This window comes from Mobula hypostoma, chromosome 2 (genome assembly GCF_963921235.1).
Source record: "Mobula hypostoma chromosome 2, sMobHyp1.1, whole genome shotgun sequence".
Classification (NCBI taxonomy): Eukaryota; Metazoa; Chordata; class Chondrichthyes; order Myliobatiformes; family Myliobatidae; genus Mobula; species Mobula hypostoma.
In genome coordinates, this window is record NC_086098.1 from 113,890,232 (window position 1) to 113,912,319 (window position 22,088).

Sequence of the window (22,088 nt, forward strand, 5' to 3'; positions counted from 1 at the left end):
TCAGGAGTATGCACATTAATATAGCCTGTTGGGAACAGGTAATCATTATCCATGTAATGGATGCATATATACTGTATGTATCTATATGTCTAAAATGTATGTGTTAATGTGCTTTCCTAACACTGACAAATTTAGAATTGCTACTTGAACCTTATGTTCTGTAGAACTGAAGGCATATGCAACATTTAGGGGTAAAAGAGCTGAGTTATACTCAAGGACCTGGAGTTATAAAAATACAGAGCTTTTAGAGATGTGTTGGGCTGGAGCAGGTAACAAGGCTGCGTAATTGATGGAGGTACTTCAGTACACAGGTGACAATTTTAACTTAGAGCCAAGGTGGGACAGGACATTGTTCACAAGGGATGGGGTGCCATTTTAAATTTAAAAAAAACAAGATGTGATGAATAAAGGCTGCAAGTTACGACACAGACAGGGCCATTTTAAACAAACTCGTTTATAACATGACACAGAAGGGGAGAGCAACTAGGGGAGTATTGGAATCTTTGACAAAAGGCATAATTAAGGACCTATGTAAAGTATAAGCTAAGACAAATTGAAGAAAGGAGTAGGCAGCCTTCTTAATAGAGAGGAAAAGCAGTCAGAGTATTCAGAGGATTATTGGACACATAGAGTTAGGGTATTTGGGGATTGGACAGGGAAGTAGGTGAAGTAAATGATTAACTTTGATTTTATCGATTTTATCAATAGGCTTGAGGAATCTTTAATGTTTTATGTTCAGATCATGATCAAGTGGAACATTAAGGTTTTGAACAATCATTTTCAGTCTGGATTGGAGTGGATAACGGGGATTAATGAAAGGATGGAATATCTGATAGAGAAGGTTTATGGCTTCAATCTTCCCTTCATTTAGAGGAAGGAAATTATTCAGGAGTAAATTTCAGATAGATTGTCAAATGTCCATTCTGAGTAGTTTTAAAGAAGTTAAACTTTTATTTTTTTTAGAAAAGATTCAACCTCTCCTATGCAGAGAGGGAGCATTGCCAGTCCTGATCCTTCACCTACAATCCCCTGACTCCGAGATCCAGGTAAGTTAGATTGATATTCTGCACCTAGGAATCAAAATAAGAGAAAAGGATCGTGTTTTTCCAATAAAAGTGAATAAATGTTTTTTTTTTAATCCTGCGCATTGTAGAGGATCAGATTTTTAAATCAATTTTCCAATAGTGTCAAATACTGTATTTACTATGGGTCAGGTTGTACTGGATGTTTTTAAGCAGACGAGCAATGTCAACAAAAATACACTGTAGCTGGCCAAAAGAAAATGATGATCATTCATGACAAAGCATTTTGCATGTGCTCTTCCTGAAATGAGTTAAAAACTGATGTCAGTTCTGTAAGATCTTTTAATTGAATTTGGGGTGTCACAGAAATCTGCCATAGAATCTGTAAGGTTTTGTTTATGTTGAGAGTTCAGGTGGAGCTGATTGAGTCTCAGCAATCTTGGGTATGATAAGGGTTGCTGCTGCATTAATAATCCAGTGACATAAATCCAAACTAGCAAATTAACTAAACCTGGTATAAATAACCAGTGATAATATGGTGATCATAAATCTATGCGATGGTCATTAGAATCCATTATTGTTAAATTAGATTCAATAAAGAAATGAAAGTTGCCTTCCTGTCCTGGACTTACTTTATGTAATTCTAGGTACACAGCAGTTTAGTCAACTCCCAATTGCCTGAAATAACCTAATGAGTAAACTGCTTTAAAAAAAATCTGTCTGGGATCAAGCTGAACAGGTTTCCACTTACCTTTACCTACTATTTCCCAGATGATCTCTGGCAGCTGGTAAGCTTATTTGTTTATGATTCAGAGCTCCACGAGTCCTTGTATAATAATGACACATCCACAATTATTGAGATTTGCTGTGGAGGTCATGATGGTATCTCTATACTATTAAAATTCTCATGGTCTGTTTGTGATCTCCAATTAGCCCAAACGGTGCATTACTGCGTTAACTAAATTGACTTAAAATGCGCTAACTTACAGAATGCATGCAAAGTTCAGGGTTATATATTCGTATAAAATTGCTGACTCGTCAATCAACAGGCCCCGCTTTCAACAACCCGAACCAATTCCAGCTTTAATGGAAATTGTGATGCATGCGCACGGCTGGCCTCAGCAGCGCCTCACGACGCTCACAGAACCGATTCCACCGTTCATGGAAACCGCGACGCGAGACCACGACGCATGCGCACGGCCGGCCTCAGCAGCACCTCACGATGCTCACAGAGCCAATTCCACCTTTCATGGAAACCGCGGCGCGACACCACAACGCATGTGCACGGCCGGCCTCAGCAGCGCCTCACAGTGTTCACAGCAGCAACACCAACTGCAGCAGAAGGGCAGGACTGTCACGTCCATTTAGGAAAGCGCCAACCACATCATCAAGAAAAATCAGCATCCTGGAGGCTTTGGTGTTACTGCTTCGTATCTTCTATCAAGCATTAGGGTAAAAATATATGGACAGCCTAATTATGCCACGTGGAAAGAGAAGGGGGATATTATGGTCAATTGATTTGGTCAAACTCTCTAGATTGCCACCACATAAACTGAAACTGAACAGGGGATCTCCCATCATTTCAATGAGGAACTTGGATCCACCAAGGCTTTGCAATGGAACGCGAATGATGGTGGAAGAACTGCACGACAATCTCATCGTGGCAAAGATAAACATTGGTACGTTCAAAAATGACATTGTCATGATCCCAAGAATTACTCCCAATTTATCAGAAGGGGAAGATCCCCCTCTTCAGCGGAGCCAGTTCCTGATACAGTCATGCTTTGCTATGACTATACATTAGGCACAAGGCCAAACCATGGAGAATGTGCTGATTTATCTGGAGAAACCAGTATTCCAGCATGGTCAGCTGTACGTGGCCTTAAGCTGGGGAAAAAGAAATGAAAACATTAGAGTATTCTTGAAGGGTGACAGATCAACCAGAAATGTTGTCATCAAAAGTGTCCTTCGTTAAACGAGGAGAAGCTATATTTGTCTTGCTATGCATCTTTCTTCTTTAATAAACTGAGTTTTTCTTCTTTAATTTCCAAAGCACATCACATCACTCTGCACTACCTTTCTCTCAAAGAGTGCCCCGACGAGTCACCGGGTTGTCTAGTAACCACTAAACTATAATCTAGCTGAGTCACTAACAGAGGAAACATGAAATCAAACTGAATTTTGAAAAGTTTTTTTTTGAAATTATAATTGCACCTCCATGTTTGATTTAGTTATGAGTCACTTATGATTTGAAAATCTCTAGCAATATGTGCAATGTGCTGGAGGAACTCAGTGGGTCAGGCAGCATCTGTGGATGGGAATAGTCGACATTTATTACTTCACTGTGGAGTCTAAAACTAGAGGATATTGATTTCAGGTGACAGGAGATATATTTAAAAAGAACTGAGGTAATGATGTGTATATATAGATCAAACTGCCAGAGGAAGTTCTTGAGGTAGGTAAAAGTGCAATGTTTAAAATATATTTAGACAGGAACTTGTATAGAAAAGCTTTAGATGGATGTGGCCCAAATACAGGCAAGTGGGACTGGTTTGGAAAGACATTTTGATCAGCATGGGAAGTTGGGCTGAAGGACCTGTTTTCATGCTGTATAGCTCATAACTCCAAGAAAGGAATATGAAAATGGGACATACTTGCTTTAAGAAATTGGTTTATGATTTTCATGCTTTATGAGATATATAAACTGCCAACTTGATGCAGACGTGTTTGTTTGGCAGACGTAGGCAACTCAATCCATCTGCTGACCCACAGGAAATAGGCCACCGCTGTGGTATGCTATGACTGAACCGTTAATCTGGGACATGATATGGGACAGTGTATATAATATGTCTATTTAAACTGCATTCTCAGCAGGAACTATAAATGCAGTGTATGGAACCAACAGCTTGTCTGAATTTAAAATGACCCTAAACATATTACAATAGTTTGAAGGGATTACATCTGTCAACCACTTATCCATATGTATATATTCCAGTTAATTGTGTCTTATGGTTTTCTCTTGCTGTTAATCCCCAGTGTCTCATTATCAACTAAAAAGGATAGAAAGCTCTTTCTATATCAATTAAAAAGGATAGAAAGTTCTTTCTCTTTCTACGGGAGGCAGACAAGTGGGTCACGGTTAGGAGGGGGAAGGGCAAGAGTCAGGTACTAAAGAGTACCGCTGTGGCTGTACCCCTTGACAATAAGTACTCCTGTTTGAGTACTGTTGAGGGGGCAGCCTACCTGGGGGAAGCAACAGTGGCCATGCCTCCGGCACAGAGTTCAGCTCTGTAGCTCAGAAGGGTAGGGAAAGGAAGAGGAGGGCAGTAGTAATAGGGGACTCGATAGTAAGGGGGTCAGATAGGCGATTCTGTGGACGCAGTCCAGAGACCCGGATGGTATTTTCCCTCCCTGGTGCCAGGGTCTGAGATGTTTCTGATCGCGTCCAAGATATCCTGAAGTGGAGCCAGAGGTCGTGGTACATATAGGTACCAATAACATAGGTTGGAAAAGGGAAGAGGTCCTAAAAGGAGAATATAGGGAGTTAGGAAGGGAGTTGAGAAGAAGGACCACAAAGGTAGTAATCTCGGGATTACTGCCTGTGCCACGCGACAGTGAGAGTAGGAATGCAGTGAGGTGGAGGATAAATGCGTGGCTGAGGGATTGGAGCAGGGGGCAGGGATTCAAGTTTCTGGATCATTGGGACCTCTTTTGGGGCAGGTGTAACCTGTGCAAAAAGGACAGGTTGCCCTTGAATCCTAGGGGGAACCAATGTTCTGGCGGGGAGATCTGTGAAGGCTACAGTAGAGACTTTAAACTAGAATGGTTGGGGGGCATGGGAATCAAATTGAAGAGACTAGAAGAGAGGAGGTTAGCTCACAAATAGAGAAAGTTAGTAGACAGTGTGTGAGGGAGGATAGGCAGGTGACAGAGAAGGGGAGCACTCAGACCGAAGATGTAGGGGAGAAGGAAGAAAAAGATAATAAAGTTGTTTGCACTATTAGGGATAAACAGAAAGTAAGAGGTGGAGAGTTTCTTAAATGCATCTATTTTAATGCTAGGAGCATTGTAAGAAAGGTAGATGAGCTTAGAGCATAGATTGATACCTGGAAATATGATGTTGTAGCTATTATTGAAACATGGTTGCAGGAGGGGTGTGATTGGCAACTAAATATTCCTATATTTCGTTCCTTCAGGTGTGATAGAATCGGAGGGGCAAGAGGGGCAGGTGTTGCATTGCTTGTCAGAGAAAATACTACAGCGGTGCTTCGGCAGGATAGATTAGAGGGCTCGTCTAGGGAGGTTATTTGGGTGGAATTGAGGAATGGGAAAGGTGTTGTAACACTTAAAGGGGTGTATTATAGACGAACTAATGGGGAGTGAGAATTGGAGGAGCAGATTTGTAAGGAGATAGCAGATATTTGTAGTAAGCACAAGGTTGTGATTGTGGGAGATTTTAATTTTCCACACATTGACTGGGAAGCCCATTCTGTAAAAGGGCTGGATGGTTTGGAGTTTGTAAAATGTGTGCAGGATAGTTTTTTGTAGCAATACATAGAGGTACCAACTCTAGAAGGGGCAGTGTTGGATCTCCTGTTAGGGAATGAGATAGGTCAGGTGACAGAGGTATGTGTTGGGGAGCAGTTCGGGTCCAGTGATCACAATGCCATTAGTTTCAATATAATTATGGAGAAGGATAGGACTGGACCCAGGGTTGAGATTTTTGATTGGAAAAAGGCTAACTTTGAGGAGATGCGAAAGGATTTAGAAGGAGTGGATTGGGACAATTTGTTTAATGGGAAGGATGTGTTAGAGAAATGGAGGTCATTTAAAGATGAAATTTTGAGGGTACAGAATCTTTATGTTCCTGTTAGGTTGTAAGGAAAGGTTAAAAGTTTGAGAGAGCCATGGTTTTCAAGGGATATTAGAAACTTGGTTCGGGAAAAGAGAGAGATCGACAATAAATATAGGCAGCATGGAGTAAATGAGGTGCTCGAGGAATATAAAGAATGTAAAAAGAATCTTAAGAAAGAGATTAGAAAAGCTAAAAGAAGATATGAGGTTGCTTTGGCAAGTAGGGTGAAAATAAATCCAAAGAGTTTCTACAGTTATATTAATAGCAAAAGAATAGTGAGGGATAAATTTGGTAGAGAATCAGAGTGGACAGCTATGTGCGGAGCCAAAAGAGCTGGGGGAGATTTTGAACAATTCCTTTCCTTCGGTATTCACTAAGGAGAAGGATATTGAATTGTGTAAGGTAAGAGAAACAAATGGGGTAGTTATGGAAACTATGATGATTAAAGAAGAGGAAATACTGACGCTTTTAAAGAATATAAAAGTGGATAAGTCTCCAGGTCCTGACAGGATATTCCCTAGGATCTGGTGGGAAGTTAGTGTAGAAATAGCAGGGGCTCTGACAGAAATATTTCAAATGTCATTAGAAATGGGGATGGTGCCGAAGGATTGGCGTATTGCTCATGTTGTTCCATTGTTTAAAAGGGGTTCTAAGAGTAAACCTGGCAATTATCGGCCTGTAAGTTTGACATCAGTGGTGGGTAAATTAATGGAAAGTAATCTTAGAGATGGTATATATAATTATCTGGATAGACAGGGTCTGATTAGGAACAGTCAACATGGATTTGTGCATGGAAGGTCATGTTTGACAAATCTTATTGAATTTTTTGAAGTGTTTACTAGGAAAATTGACGGGTAAAGCGGTGGATGTTGTCTATATGGACTTCAGTAAGGCCTTTGACAAGGTTCCACACAGAAGGTTAGTTAGGAAGGTTCAATCGTTAGGTATTAATATTGAAGTAGTACAATGGATTCAACAGTGGCTGGGTGGGAGATGCCAGAGTAGTGGTGAATAACTGTTTGTCGGGTTGGAGGCCGGTGACTAGTGGTGTGCCTCAGGGATCTGTACTGGGTCCAATGTTGTTTGTCACATACATTAATGATCTGGATGATGGGGTGGTAAATTGGATTAGTAAGTATGCAGATGATACTAAGATAGGTGGTGTTGTGGATAATGAAGTAGGTTTTCAAAGCTTGCAGAGAGATTTAGGCCAATTACAAGGGTGGGCTGAAAAGTGGCAGATGGAGTTTAATGCTGATAAATGTGAGGTGCTACATTTTGGTAGGACTAATCAATATAGGATATACATGGTAAATGGTAGGGCATTGAGGAATGCAGTAGAACAGAGTGATCTAGGAATAATGGTGCATAGTTCCCTGAAGGTGGAATCTCATGTGGATAGGGTGGTGAAGAAAGCTTTTGGTATGCTGGCCTTTATAAATCAGAGCATTGAGTATAAGAGTTGGGATGCAATGTTAAAATTGTAAAAGGCATGGGTGAGGCCAAATTTGGAGTATTGTGTACAGTTCTGGTCACCAAATTATAAGAAAGATGTCAACAAAATAGAGAGTACAGAGGAGATTTGCTAGAATATTACCTGGGTTTCAATACCTAAGTTACAGAGAAAGGTTGAACAAGTTAGGTCTTTATTCTTTGGACCGTAGAAGGTTGAGGGGGGACTTGATAGAGGTATTTAAAATTATGAGGGGGATAGATAGTGTTGACGTGGATAGGCTTTTTCCATTGAGAGTAGGGGAGATTCAAACAAGAGGACATGAGTTGAGAGTTGATGGGCAAAAGTTTAGGGGTAACATGAGGGGGAACTTCTTTACTCAGAGAGTGGTAGCTGTGTAGAATGAGCTTCCAGTAGAAGTGGTAGAGGCAGGTTCGATTTTGTCATTTAAAAAAAATTGGATAGGTATATATGTACAGGAAAGGAATGGAGGGTTATGGGCTGAGTGCAGGTAGATGGGACTAGGTGAGAGTAAGCATTCAGCATGGATTAGAAGGGCCGAGGTGGCCTGTTTCCATGCTGTAATTATTATATGGTTATATATTTACATATGTCATTTCAAAGCTATAGCAAGCAGCTGATTTGATACACTAGATACCCAATGCAGTAAGACCAACTGTGCAATCACTATTGTCACTTATATGTTATTGTCACTTTAAGTATTACAGTTGCGCTGCATTGACCAACATGGCATCCAACCCATGTCACCGTCAGTCCATGCTTCAAATAGGTGATGGCATTCTTCTCAAGATGCTACTGTCTCTTATGTCTTCCTCTGTGGAAAAGGTGAGATATTAATACGATCCATTCTTGTTCTGGTTGTTAAGAATAAAATAAAATGTTTAAAATTACATCAAACCAATTTCAAAGAGACAGTAATAATTTATTTGATATTCTAGTCAAGTTTTCCAAGCTTATAAAGCCATGTAAAAATGGTATAAAGTGTTACGTACCCCATAACTGGGTTGCCAAACCAGCAGAAATGGACCACTAGTTGGAGTCTGGATTACTAGGAATTAATAAAGTCTTATTAAAGAAACAAGTAACACAGTACTCTAATCGTAAGGATATAAATGCAACAGGTTAGCAATGATAATACACACGTGCACCCAGAACTAGGGTAACAGTAATCAACCAAGCTCTGTTGCAGTCTAGGGGTAAAATGATCAGTCTTAAGTGACGCAGAGTTCAGTTCAGCTTAGTACAGTTCACAGTAATCGCTGTTGTGCCGTTGGAGAGAGAGAGAGATGCAAATTTGATTCAGGCAGACCTTTGATGTTCTTTGCAGTTGGTTTCGGGCGGACCCTTTTACGTCTTCTATCCCGACTGTGACCCCTCCGTTCCAGATACGACTGGGCGGACACACACACCAGGTTCCCAATGATCGTACCTTTACACCCTGTGCGTCTATGGTTGGTTCCTGTGAACCGGACCTCCAAACTTCCACCAACTTGTGGGGGCACACCGCTCTTCCAGGGTCTCGTGATCTCATAGTGTCTCGTGCCTTAGCGAACCTGTTCTTTTTATCCCCCTGCTGGGGTATCGCCTGTCCATCAAACTTTAAACAGTTCAGGTTCAAAGCAACCAGTGTGTCAATATTCTGAATTGTGTTTCTTTTCCGTTATCTCTCTCTCCTCTCTCATTAACATTTTGAACGTTTCTCCATTGTCTCCCTTATCTGTCTCTCATTAGCATCAATCATCTGATATCTTGGTTTGTTGTCACAAAAGGAATTGACTTTTGATGAAACACCAAGTCAGTTTGCCTTATTAATTTTTTTACTGGCTTCTTGCAAATGTTTATCTCTACCTCTGAGCGTCCTTTGGTACTTTGAACTAATGAGCATTACTCATGTGTAAAGTCTATCAAAGAGTTCTTATAGACTGCACAATAACTCTAATGTTATTGTCACTCAGCATCAACACTTACCTAATTTAACCGCAAATCTGCCTTATACCATGGTTCCTCAGGAATGATATCCCTTATTACATTGTAATTAATGCTACAGAGTTCATTAGATTGCTTGCAAGCCTTATCCTCGATTTATTTTACATTATTTGCAACATTCTTCAGAAGTGCTCACCAAACTCTTAATGTTTCCTATTTCAATTAAGTCAGATTCCACTGAATATCACATCAATAGACATTTTCCTTTACTGTATTTAATTGTGGTTACTTCTTAGTCTTCTTTAAAAATGATGTCTAAGTAAGATACTTATTTTTCAGCTCAGGCTAAGTCAGTGTCACAGCCAGTGTACCATGGGTTAGTGCTTAAAATGAGCCAAAATTCACTTCATGGGTCAAGTGGTCTCTTTTACTGCATTACTATTCTACAAGTAGTTACCCTTTTAAAATTATTTTTATCACTTCATCAAGTTTCTGATGCAGTTAGTCTCTTCATAGACTTTGCTTTCTACATTTTTCTATTGGTCTGTTGTTTATTCCAAGCCATTCTAAAGTAAATGCCTTTGTGGACACTTTATGAGTCCTTCTTGATCTTTAATCCTTCATGATGTTAATTCTCCTGTTGCTCTAATTTAAACCCTTTTTTTTCCTCATGAAAAGATACAAGTACCAATAAGGTGTAGATAGAGTGGATGTGGGAAGGATGTTTCCTTAGTATAGGAGTCTAGGGCCAGAGGGCACAGCCTCAGAAAACAAGGGCATCCCTTTAGAACAGAGATGAGGAAGAATTTCTTTTAGGCAGAGTGTTGATGACTCTGTGGAATTCATTGCCATGGATAGCTGTGGCAGCCAAGTCAATAGGCATGTTTAAAGCGGAGGTTGATAGGTTCTTGATTAGTGAGGGTATCAAAGGGGAGAAGGCAGGAGGATGAGGTTGAGAGGGATAATAAATCAGCTGTGATAGAACGGCGAAGCAGACTTGATTGGCCAAATGGACTAATTCTGCTCCTGAGTCTTATGATCCCAATCTATCATACATCATTTAGTACAGATTTTTAGAAAAATATTCCAAAAAACAACATCTCCAAGACATGTGAGAAGGTACAAGTAAAGAACACCAGCAGCTTTGTTAAGTGGGTGGGTTGTAAGGACAGGATTCTCAGGCTTATGGATCATCAGCAATTGAGTATTTTTAATCAAATTTTGTAATTTTCAATAGGTTTGCTGTCAAACATGCTCCTGCCTTAAAAGCTTGTCTCTAAATGGTAAGAATTCAATTTTATACTAAAGGTAAATAATTATAAATTACTACTTATAACTCCTTTTTGTAGGAATACTTTTACACTTAATTTTTTTAAAGCATGCCATTTTTCTGTTTGATCCAATTGTACTGCACATGCTGGGATAATTGTACAAATATGAATTTCTGATCATTTGCCCAAAATACTTTCCTTTGATTTTTGTTGTTATGAAGTGCTGCAGTTGGTATCAAATCAGTGTTTTGTCCCTATTCTCATATTTCCTGCCTCTGCCAAAGGAAAGTTTGTGAAAATCTTGGAGGGGATATTTAAGAGGTTTGTCAGGAGCTTTGATTGTCAATGTCAAAAGAGAAAATCATTAGCATGTTATTGTTATATATGTAGTTTGTATTTCTAAGGCTACATCCACACTAGACCGGATAATTTTGAAAACGCCAGTTTTGAGTAAAAATGACAGGCGTCCACACTAGGCATTTTTCAAAATATCTCTGTCCACATTAAAATGGATATTTGGGCGAATCTACTCCTACTGGGCATGCGCAGACACATTTACAGAAAACAAGCGAAGAGGAAATGGTATAATATTTACGTTCCCGTGGCGGCATTGTGCTATTTCCATTGGTCAAAAACTAGAGTACCAACAACAACAGCGAAAGAAAGTTTTCAACAATGTCTTCGAGGAATACAAAGAAACCCTCCGCTGGAAAAAGCAGACCGGACTTCTTCATTTAGACAGACAAAAAAGTCGAGCTGTTTCTGCGAGTTACAAATGACTACAAAGTCAGCAAAGCAGTGGAAAACGTGGAGATGTTTAACTCCAAACAAGCTATTAACGTAGAAAATAAAGTAAACAACACACGCATGAAGTCGTCCTCTACCCAAGACCAACAAGAGAGTGGAATCTTCTGCTGCCAGGGACCTGCGCAGTATTTCTGACATTAATATTTTTAAAGATAGACTCAATCAAATCAATTTAGGGGATCTAGTCAAAAAAGCTCACTTTACAATTTAACTCTCACGCCGTTCACACTGACTGTGCGTTATCACAGCTGTCCGGCAGTGCTTGTGCAGTACCAAGCAGAAGCAGAAAAAGCATTGTTGTTGTGTTGTCATGACAACGTTTTAAAATATCTCCGTTTACCCCGTCCTCACTACAACGCACAACAGTCATTTTCAAATTTACACACTCTGGAGAGTGTTTTAGAAAAGCTCTGTTTTCGGGGGATGAAAATGCCATTTCAATATGGACGGAGGGTCAAAACGAAGAGAAAAAGCTTCGTTTTCAAAATTATCCGGCGTAGTGTGGACGTAGCCTAAGACTTCTACAAGCCAAAGCAAAACACTGTGGATGCTGTAATCTGAATGATAAAAGCACTCATCAGAACAGGCAGCTGAGTGGAGAGAAAGTAAAAGCTTCAGGCAGATGACGTTTCACAATGCATTTTCTACTTGTGTTTTAGTTGTTGTTCTTTTTTGCACCTTGTGGCGCATCAGGCGGCATTTTCTGCCGTTTCTTTAGCATTTTGTCTGTACTTTTATGAGGCCAAGTTGCTCACTTGACACTCAACCTAGCACGGATGGAAAGCGTGCAAGGAGCTGGCTGGATTCGAACCCGGGACCACTTGGCTCAAAGTCCGGTACTGATGCCACTACACCACCAGCTGGCTTATGTATTTTAGTTAGTCTTCACATATTTTAAATAATCTCATAAGTAAGCACTTGGTGGGTTTCCAGAACAGCTTGCTCCAAGTGCAGTAATTTTCTGTACTTGATAGCAACTTGTTATATTTGCTATGGCTGAACACCAGGAACACAGAGTGAAAAAATCTTTTCACAGCTATTCTTAAGATTCTGCCAACTATTTATTTTAAGCTATATTTCTCAGAAATTGTTAACAAAATATATTTCCCCATCAGTATAAAATCATCACCAATAAGTTTGACTTGGTGTAAGTGTAAGGAATAGGAGGAAAAAGAGGCACAGAACAGGACAATATAATGTTCACTAATACATACTGTACAGTGCCTTGAAAAAGTATCCATTCCCCTTTGCTCCGGACTTAGTGGAACCTCTTCTTGCAGCTATTATAACCAGTAGACTTTTTGAATAAGTGTCTGTTAGCTTTGAGCAATGTGATGGAGCAAGATTTGCCTCTTCTTCCTTGCAAAATTGCTCAAGCTGTGCCAGGTTAGTTAGGGAGGGGCAGCGGACAGCAATCTTGAGGTCTTGCCAGAGATGTTCAGTCGGGTGAAGTTCAGGACTCTGACTGGGCCACTCAAGGACATCGATTTTCTTCATTTGAAACAACTCCATGGTTGCTCTAGCACAGTGCATTGGGTCATTGTCCTGCTGAAAGATAAACTTCCTCCCCAGTTCAAGCTTTTTGGCAGAGGCTAGCAGGTTTTTATCCAGGATCTGTCTGTATTTAGCAGCATTCATCTTCCCATCAATCGTGAGTCCCTGCTGCTGAAAAGCATCCCCATAGCATGATGCTACCTCCACCGTGCTCTACAGTCGGGATGGTGTTACCTGGCTGATGCGCAGTATTAGATTTATGCCACACATACCACTTAGTGTTGAGGCCAAAACAGTCCATTTTAGTCTCATCCGATCACAAGACTGTCTTCCATGTCTTTACAGTATCTACTAAGTGACACTTTGCAAAGTCTTTATGGACAAGGATATTCTTATTTTTTGCAGTATGTGTGGTGTAAATTTAATACTGCGCATCAGCCTTGTAACACCATCATTGCTGCACCTAGCTTGAGAGGCCTTCTATTAGTCGCGGTCAACCATGTTGCTTCCCAGCTGTCTACATGATACACAAGCCAGGGCAGGGACCGAAACAATTTGGCACCAGCAGTGTCACAGGAGTTTCCAGTTAACAATGAACTCAACATAGGGCAGTCTTGGAGACTCCAGCTTTGGACTTTTCCTTGGGTTTACTCCTGAAGCCTGCCCCATGAGTGAGAATTGCCAGAAGGTAATGGCAGTTTAAAATCAAGTTTTCCTCCTAGATGAGCTGCCAACCAGAGCTGATGGGCCCCAGCTGCCTGAAGCGACTGGTTTTAGGGCCTTTGGCCTTTCTGTCAGAAGAAATAGTTCCATCAGTCTTAGTAGGTAAGCCAAATGTGCATGACAGGAACTGGACTTGATTGTCAGAGGCTATTTGAGTCTCACGCCATTGAGTGATTTAATAGGTAGTAGGAGCTTATTCCCACTTGGACAATGTCTCCCATCCACTATATAATGTACTGGTTGAACACAAGAGTACATTCAGCCAGAGACTCATTCCACCGAGATGCAACACAGAGCGTAATAGGAAGTCATGCCTGCCTGTGGCCATCAAACTTTACAACTCCTCCCTTGGAGTGTCAGACTCCCTGAGCCAATAGGCTGGTCCAGGACTTATTTCCTGGCATAATTTACATATTACTATCTAACTATGGTTTTATTACTATTTAATTATTTATGGTGCAACTGTAATGAAAACCAATTTCCCCCGGGATCAATAAAGTATGACTATGACTATTACTATGACTACCACCCCCAGTTGTAACAACCTTAAGGAACCTTGCATCCAGTTTTATAGACTTTAAAAAAAATGGAGATGGACGCCATGACACTGGCTTGAAATGTAATGCATTCTTAAGACTACACGTGTTGATTTACTTCCAACTTTTTTTTGCAAGCAAAAAAAAAGTTATATTTAAGAAGGAGTTAGATATGGCCCTTGTGGCTAAAGGGATCGGGGGTATGGAGAGAAGGCAGGTACAGGGTTCTGAGTTGGATGATCAGCCATGATCGTACCGAATGGTAGTGCAGGCTCGAAGGGCCGAATGGCCTACTCCTGCACTTATTTTCTACGTTTCTAAGCACTCTACTTGGTAAATAGTTCGCAGGGTAGCATGTGTTATGTTTGCTGATGTCAATCATCTTACAAGGCAATTAATCACTAACCCTGTAAACTGATTTGCTAAAAGGCAGCTAATGTTAAAATGTTAGTGTTATCCTGGCATTTATCTATTTAAGAGAAGACTTTTCCAGCCACACCACCCAGAAATCCCCGGATTTAATCTGAGTGAGACTACTTACAATGATTAATTAACTTACCGACTGCTAGGTCTTTGGACTGTGGGAGGAAACCGGAGCACCCAGGAAAAAACCCACGCCGTCACAGGGAGAACATATAAACTCCTTACAGGCAGCAGCTGGAATTGAACCCGGGTCACCTGCACTGTAAAGCGTTGTGCTAACCATTACACTACTGTACCACCCCGTTATAAGAAGACACCCCACACTTACCTCTAAAGCCACATATGAGTTATTCTCAATGATGTGAAAGTTTCCTTGTGATTAAACTGAAGTAAGCCTGTTATATCTACAGAGAACATTGTGATCGATGAAATCTGTCAGTTGAAGTGCCATTGGCCTGAAATGTTAACTTTCTTTCCTTTTCCACACGTACCTGACTTGTTGAGGTTTTGCACAATTTTTATATTCTTTTTATCAGTTAACCCATAAAAGAAAGGAAACATTCATCAGAGAAAAGCATGTTGACTTTTTCTGTCCGTCCTTCCCTGAGATAAAAGATGCCTAGGGTTAGGGTATATTCTACAAGTACCAAAGCTGTTTGGTATCTTACCCTGTATTCTTCCTGTACGAGGTAGCTGCTATGATCAGATCTAGTATTTTCATGGAGTACGTGGTCCCAACCAATGATTGGAGGCAAAGTATTTGTAGATTCCACATTAGAATGAACTAATTATGCACTTTCTCACCACAGAAGGTATTCAAACAGATACTGTGAGCATGAACTGTTTGGCTCAACTGCATGAATTGCTGAAATCCTCCAGTGAAAATGTGAATGAAGCAGCACTGATCTTACTCAGCACGCTGTCAGAGAATCATTCCAACATGGTAGGAGATGCTTTGTTTTCAACAACTTAAAAGTTTAAGTGAAAACAGTGAGGAATTATCGTTTTGTGATCTAAGTATAAACAAAATATATATACATTTTTGGGAGCATTTTGTTTGGATGCTGTTTATCTTAAAAAGTTATCCAAGGTGATAAAAATAAAATTTATTTTACGGACTAATTGGTACAATTGTGGGTTAGAAGATATTCCAAGATGAAGTGTAACTTCCCTTTTCAAATTATGAGTGTGTAGAGCCCAAAATCCTCAATAAGTAGGAATGAATATAAATCTCTCTTGGAAAATCCCCGTAACTGCACAATGAGGAGAATGGAGCTATATCGTATCCTTTAGATTTGGGGGCTGCCGGTGAGGCACGAGGCAAGATTGCAGCACGGCACTGAGCACTGACATACAACCCTCCTTTTTCAAGTTCTTCAGGGCTCATAGACGGTCTTAATACAAGTTTGAGTTGGAGAAAGATCTAACTAAAGACATGGCTTCAAAAAAAGATACAAATTCAACCAGGAAACAAGATACCAGCAGATGACAACAAGCTAGCGATTCATCTGAAGAAATAGCTATGCTAATTAAACAAACAATGGCAACGGAGATGGAATCGCTGCAAGAAACGGTAGCCCACATGCTAAGGGAGGTGCTGGAAAAGGCTCTTGACCCCATACAGAAGCATATGGCAGAGAACGGCAACATTCTCTGGTTGTTAAAGGAGCAAGTGGACATTCACGCTAAAAAATTTAACACAGTCTTCAATAAAATAGACAACATTCAGATTTGCTTACGCAAGAATGAGCAAGTTACTAACTCCTGTCTTGCGGAGGTATCTAAGATATGGAAGAAGTTAAACGACTTGGAGGACAGATCCAGGAGAAACAATGTGTGGCTGGTCAACTTACCGACAGGCACTGAGGGCGACGATCCAAGAGGTTACCTCCAGAAGATGCTGCCTAATTGGATTCCAGCACTCAAGAATTCACACAGCACTCCACTGGAGATCGATAGAGCATACAGGATCTTTTCCAACGACACCTCATGACCGTAAACCATGATTTTTAGGCTTCTACGGTACACCGACCGGCAGGCTATCCCGGAGGGCGCGAGGAAAGCCAAACCTACTCTCCCGGATGGCAGTTCTTCGCTGACTACAGCCCCGGCATGATGCAGGAATGGCAGGGATACAGGGAGATCCGCGCTAAGCTTCGACAGAAGGGGATTGACTCATTCCTCATATACCTGACGATTTTGAAAGTGAATATCAAGGGCATGAAGATGTTGTTTAACTCGGCAGAGGAAGCAAAAGAAGTTCTGAAATCATCGGTGCTGGGAGATACGGAAGACGACCCTGGGCAAAGTCCACACGCCCCTCGGGAGGAGATGGAACTGCATTAAGAGCTGAGACCAGCCTGTTTGTGCAATCTATCAGGCACGGGCAAATTAACATTCTAGGTGTGAAGTTTTCTGGTTATTCTTTTATTGGAAAGTCATTCGTTGCACCTTTGTATTTGGTTAATTAAGGGGCCAATTTGTTTCTGACTATTGCAGGTCAGAGTTTTAAGGTAATACTCAATATACCCAAATGTAATACTTCATCAAGAATTAAGCTGAAAAACAGCAGTTTGTTCTGGCTAACTTTAGAATGTTATGTCTCCAGTAGACTTGTTTACATTTCTGGCACCAGATGAGACGTCATTAGCGCCATCGCTTAGTGACGGTCCATTGAAGCGACGGTTTCTTGCAAGATAGCTGTTGGGATCTTGATCATGTGTTATAGTATATGTGAGACGGTACCTGTTTTACTTATATAGGTTAACGGGTTTGTCCAAGTTTCTTTTTCTTGTCTCGTTGATATGATTGTCTATGAGAACTGCTTTGCCTTTCTAATTTGTTGGTGCTAGAGGGGGACGGTTGATGTCAGTGTTCAGTGTCTGACATTGCTAAGTGACACTCACAGATGTTACAAAGTAAGGGGTTGAATGAGAGGGGTGATGGGGTGGTGGGAAGGGGGTAACTCAGGGCTCCACCACCAACTTACAACAACAGATCCAGGGGAAGATGAGCAACACAGATAAATTAGAAGATCTTACTATTGTATCATTTAATGTTAGAGGATTAAACTCTCCCTACAAGCGTTCAAAGGTTTTAGATTTCTTACGCAGAAAGAAAATAGATATTGTGCTGTTACAGGAAACAGATCTTGAACCTAATGACATTCCCAGGGTTCAAAACCGTTTTTATAAACCCGTTGTATCAGCTGATGGTGCTCGTACGAAAGGAGTTATGATAGTAATGAGACGTAATATTAATGTATCATTTGAAAGGATGGGCGCCGACAATAAAGGATGTCTAGCTTTTTGCTGCACATCCATTCAGGGTAAAAAAGTTGCATTCATTAGCCTATATGCCCCAACTATATTCGAGGTTGAATTTTTTCCCTCAATTACCTCACAATTACTGAAGTGAAGTGACTACCAACTATATATGTTGGTTCGGACATGAATGCTTTGGTAAAGATTAACCTCAATAAATCTTCCTCCACTATATCAAGCTCTCAAGAATCTGCTTCCAAAGCACTTAACCTTTTTCTAGCGGATTTAAATTTAACGGATGTATGGAGGGTGCATAATCCATCTGCTAAAGACTATACCTTCTTCTCCACAAGACATAAAACTTTCTCTGGGATAGATTACATTCTTATATCCTCCACTCTGCTGCCTTTAGTACACTCAATAGGATATTTGCCCAGACATCCATCTGATCACAACCCAGTCATATCTACTTCTAATTACAGCAAAATTAAAAATACAGCTACTAGGTGGAGGTTTAACTCCACCCTTCTAAAAAACGACGAAGTTCTATCACAACTGAGAAGAAAACTGACAGAATTTATAAATGTAAATAAAAATAGTGTCTCAGACGTGACAGTGATTTGGGCCTCCATCAAGGGATTCTTACGAAATAACGCTATATGGTTCAGTTCTTATCTATATAAAAGCCAGCTTCAAAAGATTTCCACCTTAGAAGAAGAGTGTAAGGTTTTGGAGAATGATCTCAAAAGGAGGTACACCATAACAAAAGAAAACGTGCTCAAAACAAAACAAGCAGAATTAAATGATTTATTAAGAAGCGGGGCAGAATATATGATCCATATAACCAAACATAAGTATTACGCAGAAGGCAGCAGACCGAGCCATCTTTTAGCTCTAACGCTCAAACAACAGGAAACTAAAAGGTCTATACCAGCCATTAGATGTGCTAAACATGGTGTAGTATCTTCAACAGAAGAAATAAACGAGACATTCAAGAATTACTTTAAAGAATTGTATACAAGTGGCTCAATTCCTTCTGAGAATGACCACGGATTTTTTCAGTGGATTACACCTCCCTACGTTGTCGTTAGAGGACACCAAAACTCTAGACTCTCCTATTACACTGGATGAGCTACTCAAAGCAGTCAAAGCTACAAATAAGGGCCGTACGCCAGGCATAGGTGGCATACCCGTGGAACTTTACCTAGCACTTTGGGATATTCTTGGACCAGTATGGTTAGAAACATTAAATTATGCTTTTGGAAATGGCGCTTTCCATAGTGATCTAAACACAGCCCTGATCACAGTTATACCTAAGCCCGGTAAGGACCCCTTGGAGTGTGCCAATTACCGTCCAATCTCCTTGATAAATGTCGACCTCAAGATATTTTCCAAAGTCTGAGACAGTAGTTGGGAAAATAATTAGCCCAGATCAAACGGGCTTTATTAATGGGCGTCTTGCATCTGATAATATTCACCGGCTCTTACACGTACTGAGTGCAACACATAAAATCCCACCTGCCTGTGGCATGCTATTTCTAGATGCTGAAAAAGCGTTCGATTGCCTTGAATGGCCATATCTTTGGAGAGTTCTAAAAGAGTTTAAGTTCGGTGATAGATTTATCAATATGATTCAAACACTGTATGCTAATCCTTCAGCCCGGGTATGTGTGGGAGGAGGTTTCTCAGAGTTATTTGACATAGGACGGGGCACATGACAAGGGGACCCTTTGTCTCCTTTAACTTTTACTATATCTATTGAACCGCTTGCACATTTAATTAGAAACTCTCCTCAGATCTCCCCTATTACAATAGGTACAACATCACATTCAATAGCACTTTACGCTAGTTTATATGGTGAACGTTCAACAAACTCTCCCCTATGTTTTAAAAACACTGGAGCAATTTGGATTTCTTTCAGGATACGAAGTTAATTGTTAAAATCAGCATTGATGCTGATTAATACGGATAAAAGTAAGGTGTCTCTTCCTCCCCAGATTAAAGTTGCAAATGAAGTCCTCTACTTGGGTATTAAAGTTAATACTTCCCTATCATCTGTGGCTAAAACAAATTACTCTTTAATTCTGGGAAAGAAAGAGGAAGATATTAATAGATGGAGACACCTGCCAGCATCAGTCCCGGCCCGTACATCGGTCATTAAAATGAACATCTTACCCCGCATTAATTTTATGAGCTCAATGATCCCACTTGCACCTCCAGCAGGATATTGGCAAAAATTGGACTCCTTACTACGATGCTACGTTTGGAATGGTAAACGACCCAATATAAAATGGTCAGTTCTACATTTCAAAAAGTCGGATGACGGATTGGCATGTCCAAATTTTAAATTGTATCACTGGGCATTTGTATTAAAAAGTCTTAGCTATTGGATGGAGGAGGATAAAGTTTCGTCCTGGAAAAATATAGAACAAGAGCTAATAGCACCAATAAGGTTGAAGGACTTTCTCCTTATAGGTATGTCTACCAAAAAATCTGATTTGTATTACGGTCCAATCTTAACCCATATACTACAAGTGTTTAGAGCAGCAGAAAAATTCCTAAAATTTAAAAGCATATGTTGTAAATCATCTCCATTATGGAACAATAATCATTTTCTATCTGGGGGGAAGCCATTCACTAACAGAACTTGGGAGGATAAAGGTATTAATACTCTTCAAGATATTAATGGGGCAAGTACTATCCTTAGCTTTCAAGAACTGATATCTCGATATAATATTGATAAACATTCCCTTTTTTTCTATTTTCAAGTAAGATCAGCTAGTAAAACCTACGGCGTTCCCTGGGGTCAGATTTAAAGGACCATCCCATTTTAAGTTGGATACAGAGTGCTCCAGGACAGATAGTGTCATATATCTATGATAAATTAAGCTCCCAGAATTATATGCCCACATCGGGATTGAAAGCTTGGGATAGGGACATATCAGAATTGGGACAAGACTTAGACTGGGATGCGATTTGGGATAATGCTGCCGGTGCTTCGAAAAACCCAAATCATCGGTATATACACTTGAAATTTTGTCATAGAGCATATTTAACACTGAGAATTAGACATCAAATGGGGCTGGTTCCTGACCCATATTGCTCATTTTGTCCCCACGGAACCGTTGGCTCTTTTATACATGTTGTATGGGAATGTCCAGGGGTTTTTGATTTGTGGGGGAAGGTTATCAGTACTCTTACAGAACTAACAGGGGTACAATTACCAATGGACCCCACTGTACAGCTTCTAAATGATGACTCACACCTTTCCTTTACGGAAAAAAACATGCAAAATCTGGCTGGCAGGCCTGGCTGCAGCTAAGAAGATTGTAGTCCAGCGTTGGAAACCTCCCCATGATATTTCAAATACTCACTGGCTTCAGAGCGTTTTGGACATTTCTTACCTGGAACTTTCATCAGCAAGAGTAAATGATGCACGACCAAACACAATCATAATGTGGACAAATTTGATATCTAACTTAAACGATCCTTTGTTAAAATAGGAATGCTTTGTCTGTGTATGTACTACTATTCAGTTGATTGGTGGAGGGGAGAGGGATGAGGGGAGAGAGGGGTGGAAGGGGGCTGGTGATGAAGGTTGGGGGTGGCTGGGTTAAACAGTCAAAATGTAATTGGCAACTGGTTGTGTTGAATGTAATTTGTTGGTGTTGCAATAAAAAATTAATAATAAAAAAGATTTGGGGCTTAGGAATATTGGTGAAGCTGACTGCAAGGGAAGATTATTCTGTAAATTAATACAATATTATGTGATGAGGATATAAATACACTGAATGTTCTGACTTATAGCCATTCTTATCTCTTAGATATTGAGGGGGAAACAGATTACTGAAAAGAAACCTGCACTATTTAGATAAAAGCAAAGTGAATTTGTAAAGAGTAAAACATATCTAATGAATGTTTTAAGGAAGGAAGTAGTGAATAGTGAAAAGTCTTTGTATGTAGATGATCAGCACTTCCATGAGGTTTTGCACAGGATACTGTTTAATAAAATTAAAGGCTTTGTAACTGAAGAAAAAATAATTGATCTGTTTAGGAAATTGGTTAGGTGCTAAACGAATACAGGAAAACTGCTATAATCCACGACTGGACCAGTCGGAAATCTCAGTGGTTTGGTTTCTGGTTCATCAGATACTGCATGTCACTCTGCTTTTTGATACCCATATGCGGGGATTCCTATACCCCTTTCCGACTTACTAGGATCCTAGTCTTCACACTCCATTCAGCACAGTGGGGCTGCACTTCCCACTGCCTTTTCCAACTGCCCAGGGTCCAA

At 40.3% G+C, this 22,088-nt stretch overlaps 1 protein-coding gene across 1 annotated transcript in view; it reads left to right on the plus strand.

Annotated features, from left to right (window-relative positions):
• Positions 1 to 22,088, plus strand: part of LOC134342382 (uncharacterized) — a 48,102-nt gene that overhangs the window by 14,561 nt on the left and 11,453 nt on the right. Inside the window, exons 6-9 of the mRNA XM_063040438.1 lie at positions 964 to 1,046; positions 8,051 to 8,176; positions 10,515 to 10,560; positions 15,341 to 15,474. Of these exons, the coding sequence (XP_062896508.1) occupies positions 964 to 1,046; positions 8,051 to 8,176; positions 10,515 to 10,560; positions 15,341 to 15,474 (389 nt within the window). The remainder of the gene's footprint in view (positions 1 to 963; positions 1,047 to 8,050; positions 8,177 to 10,514; positions 10,561 to 15,340; positions 15,475 to 22,088) is intronic.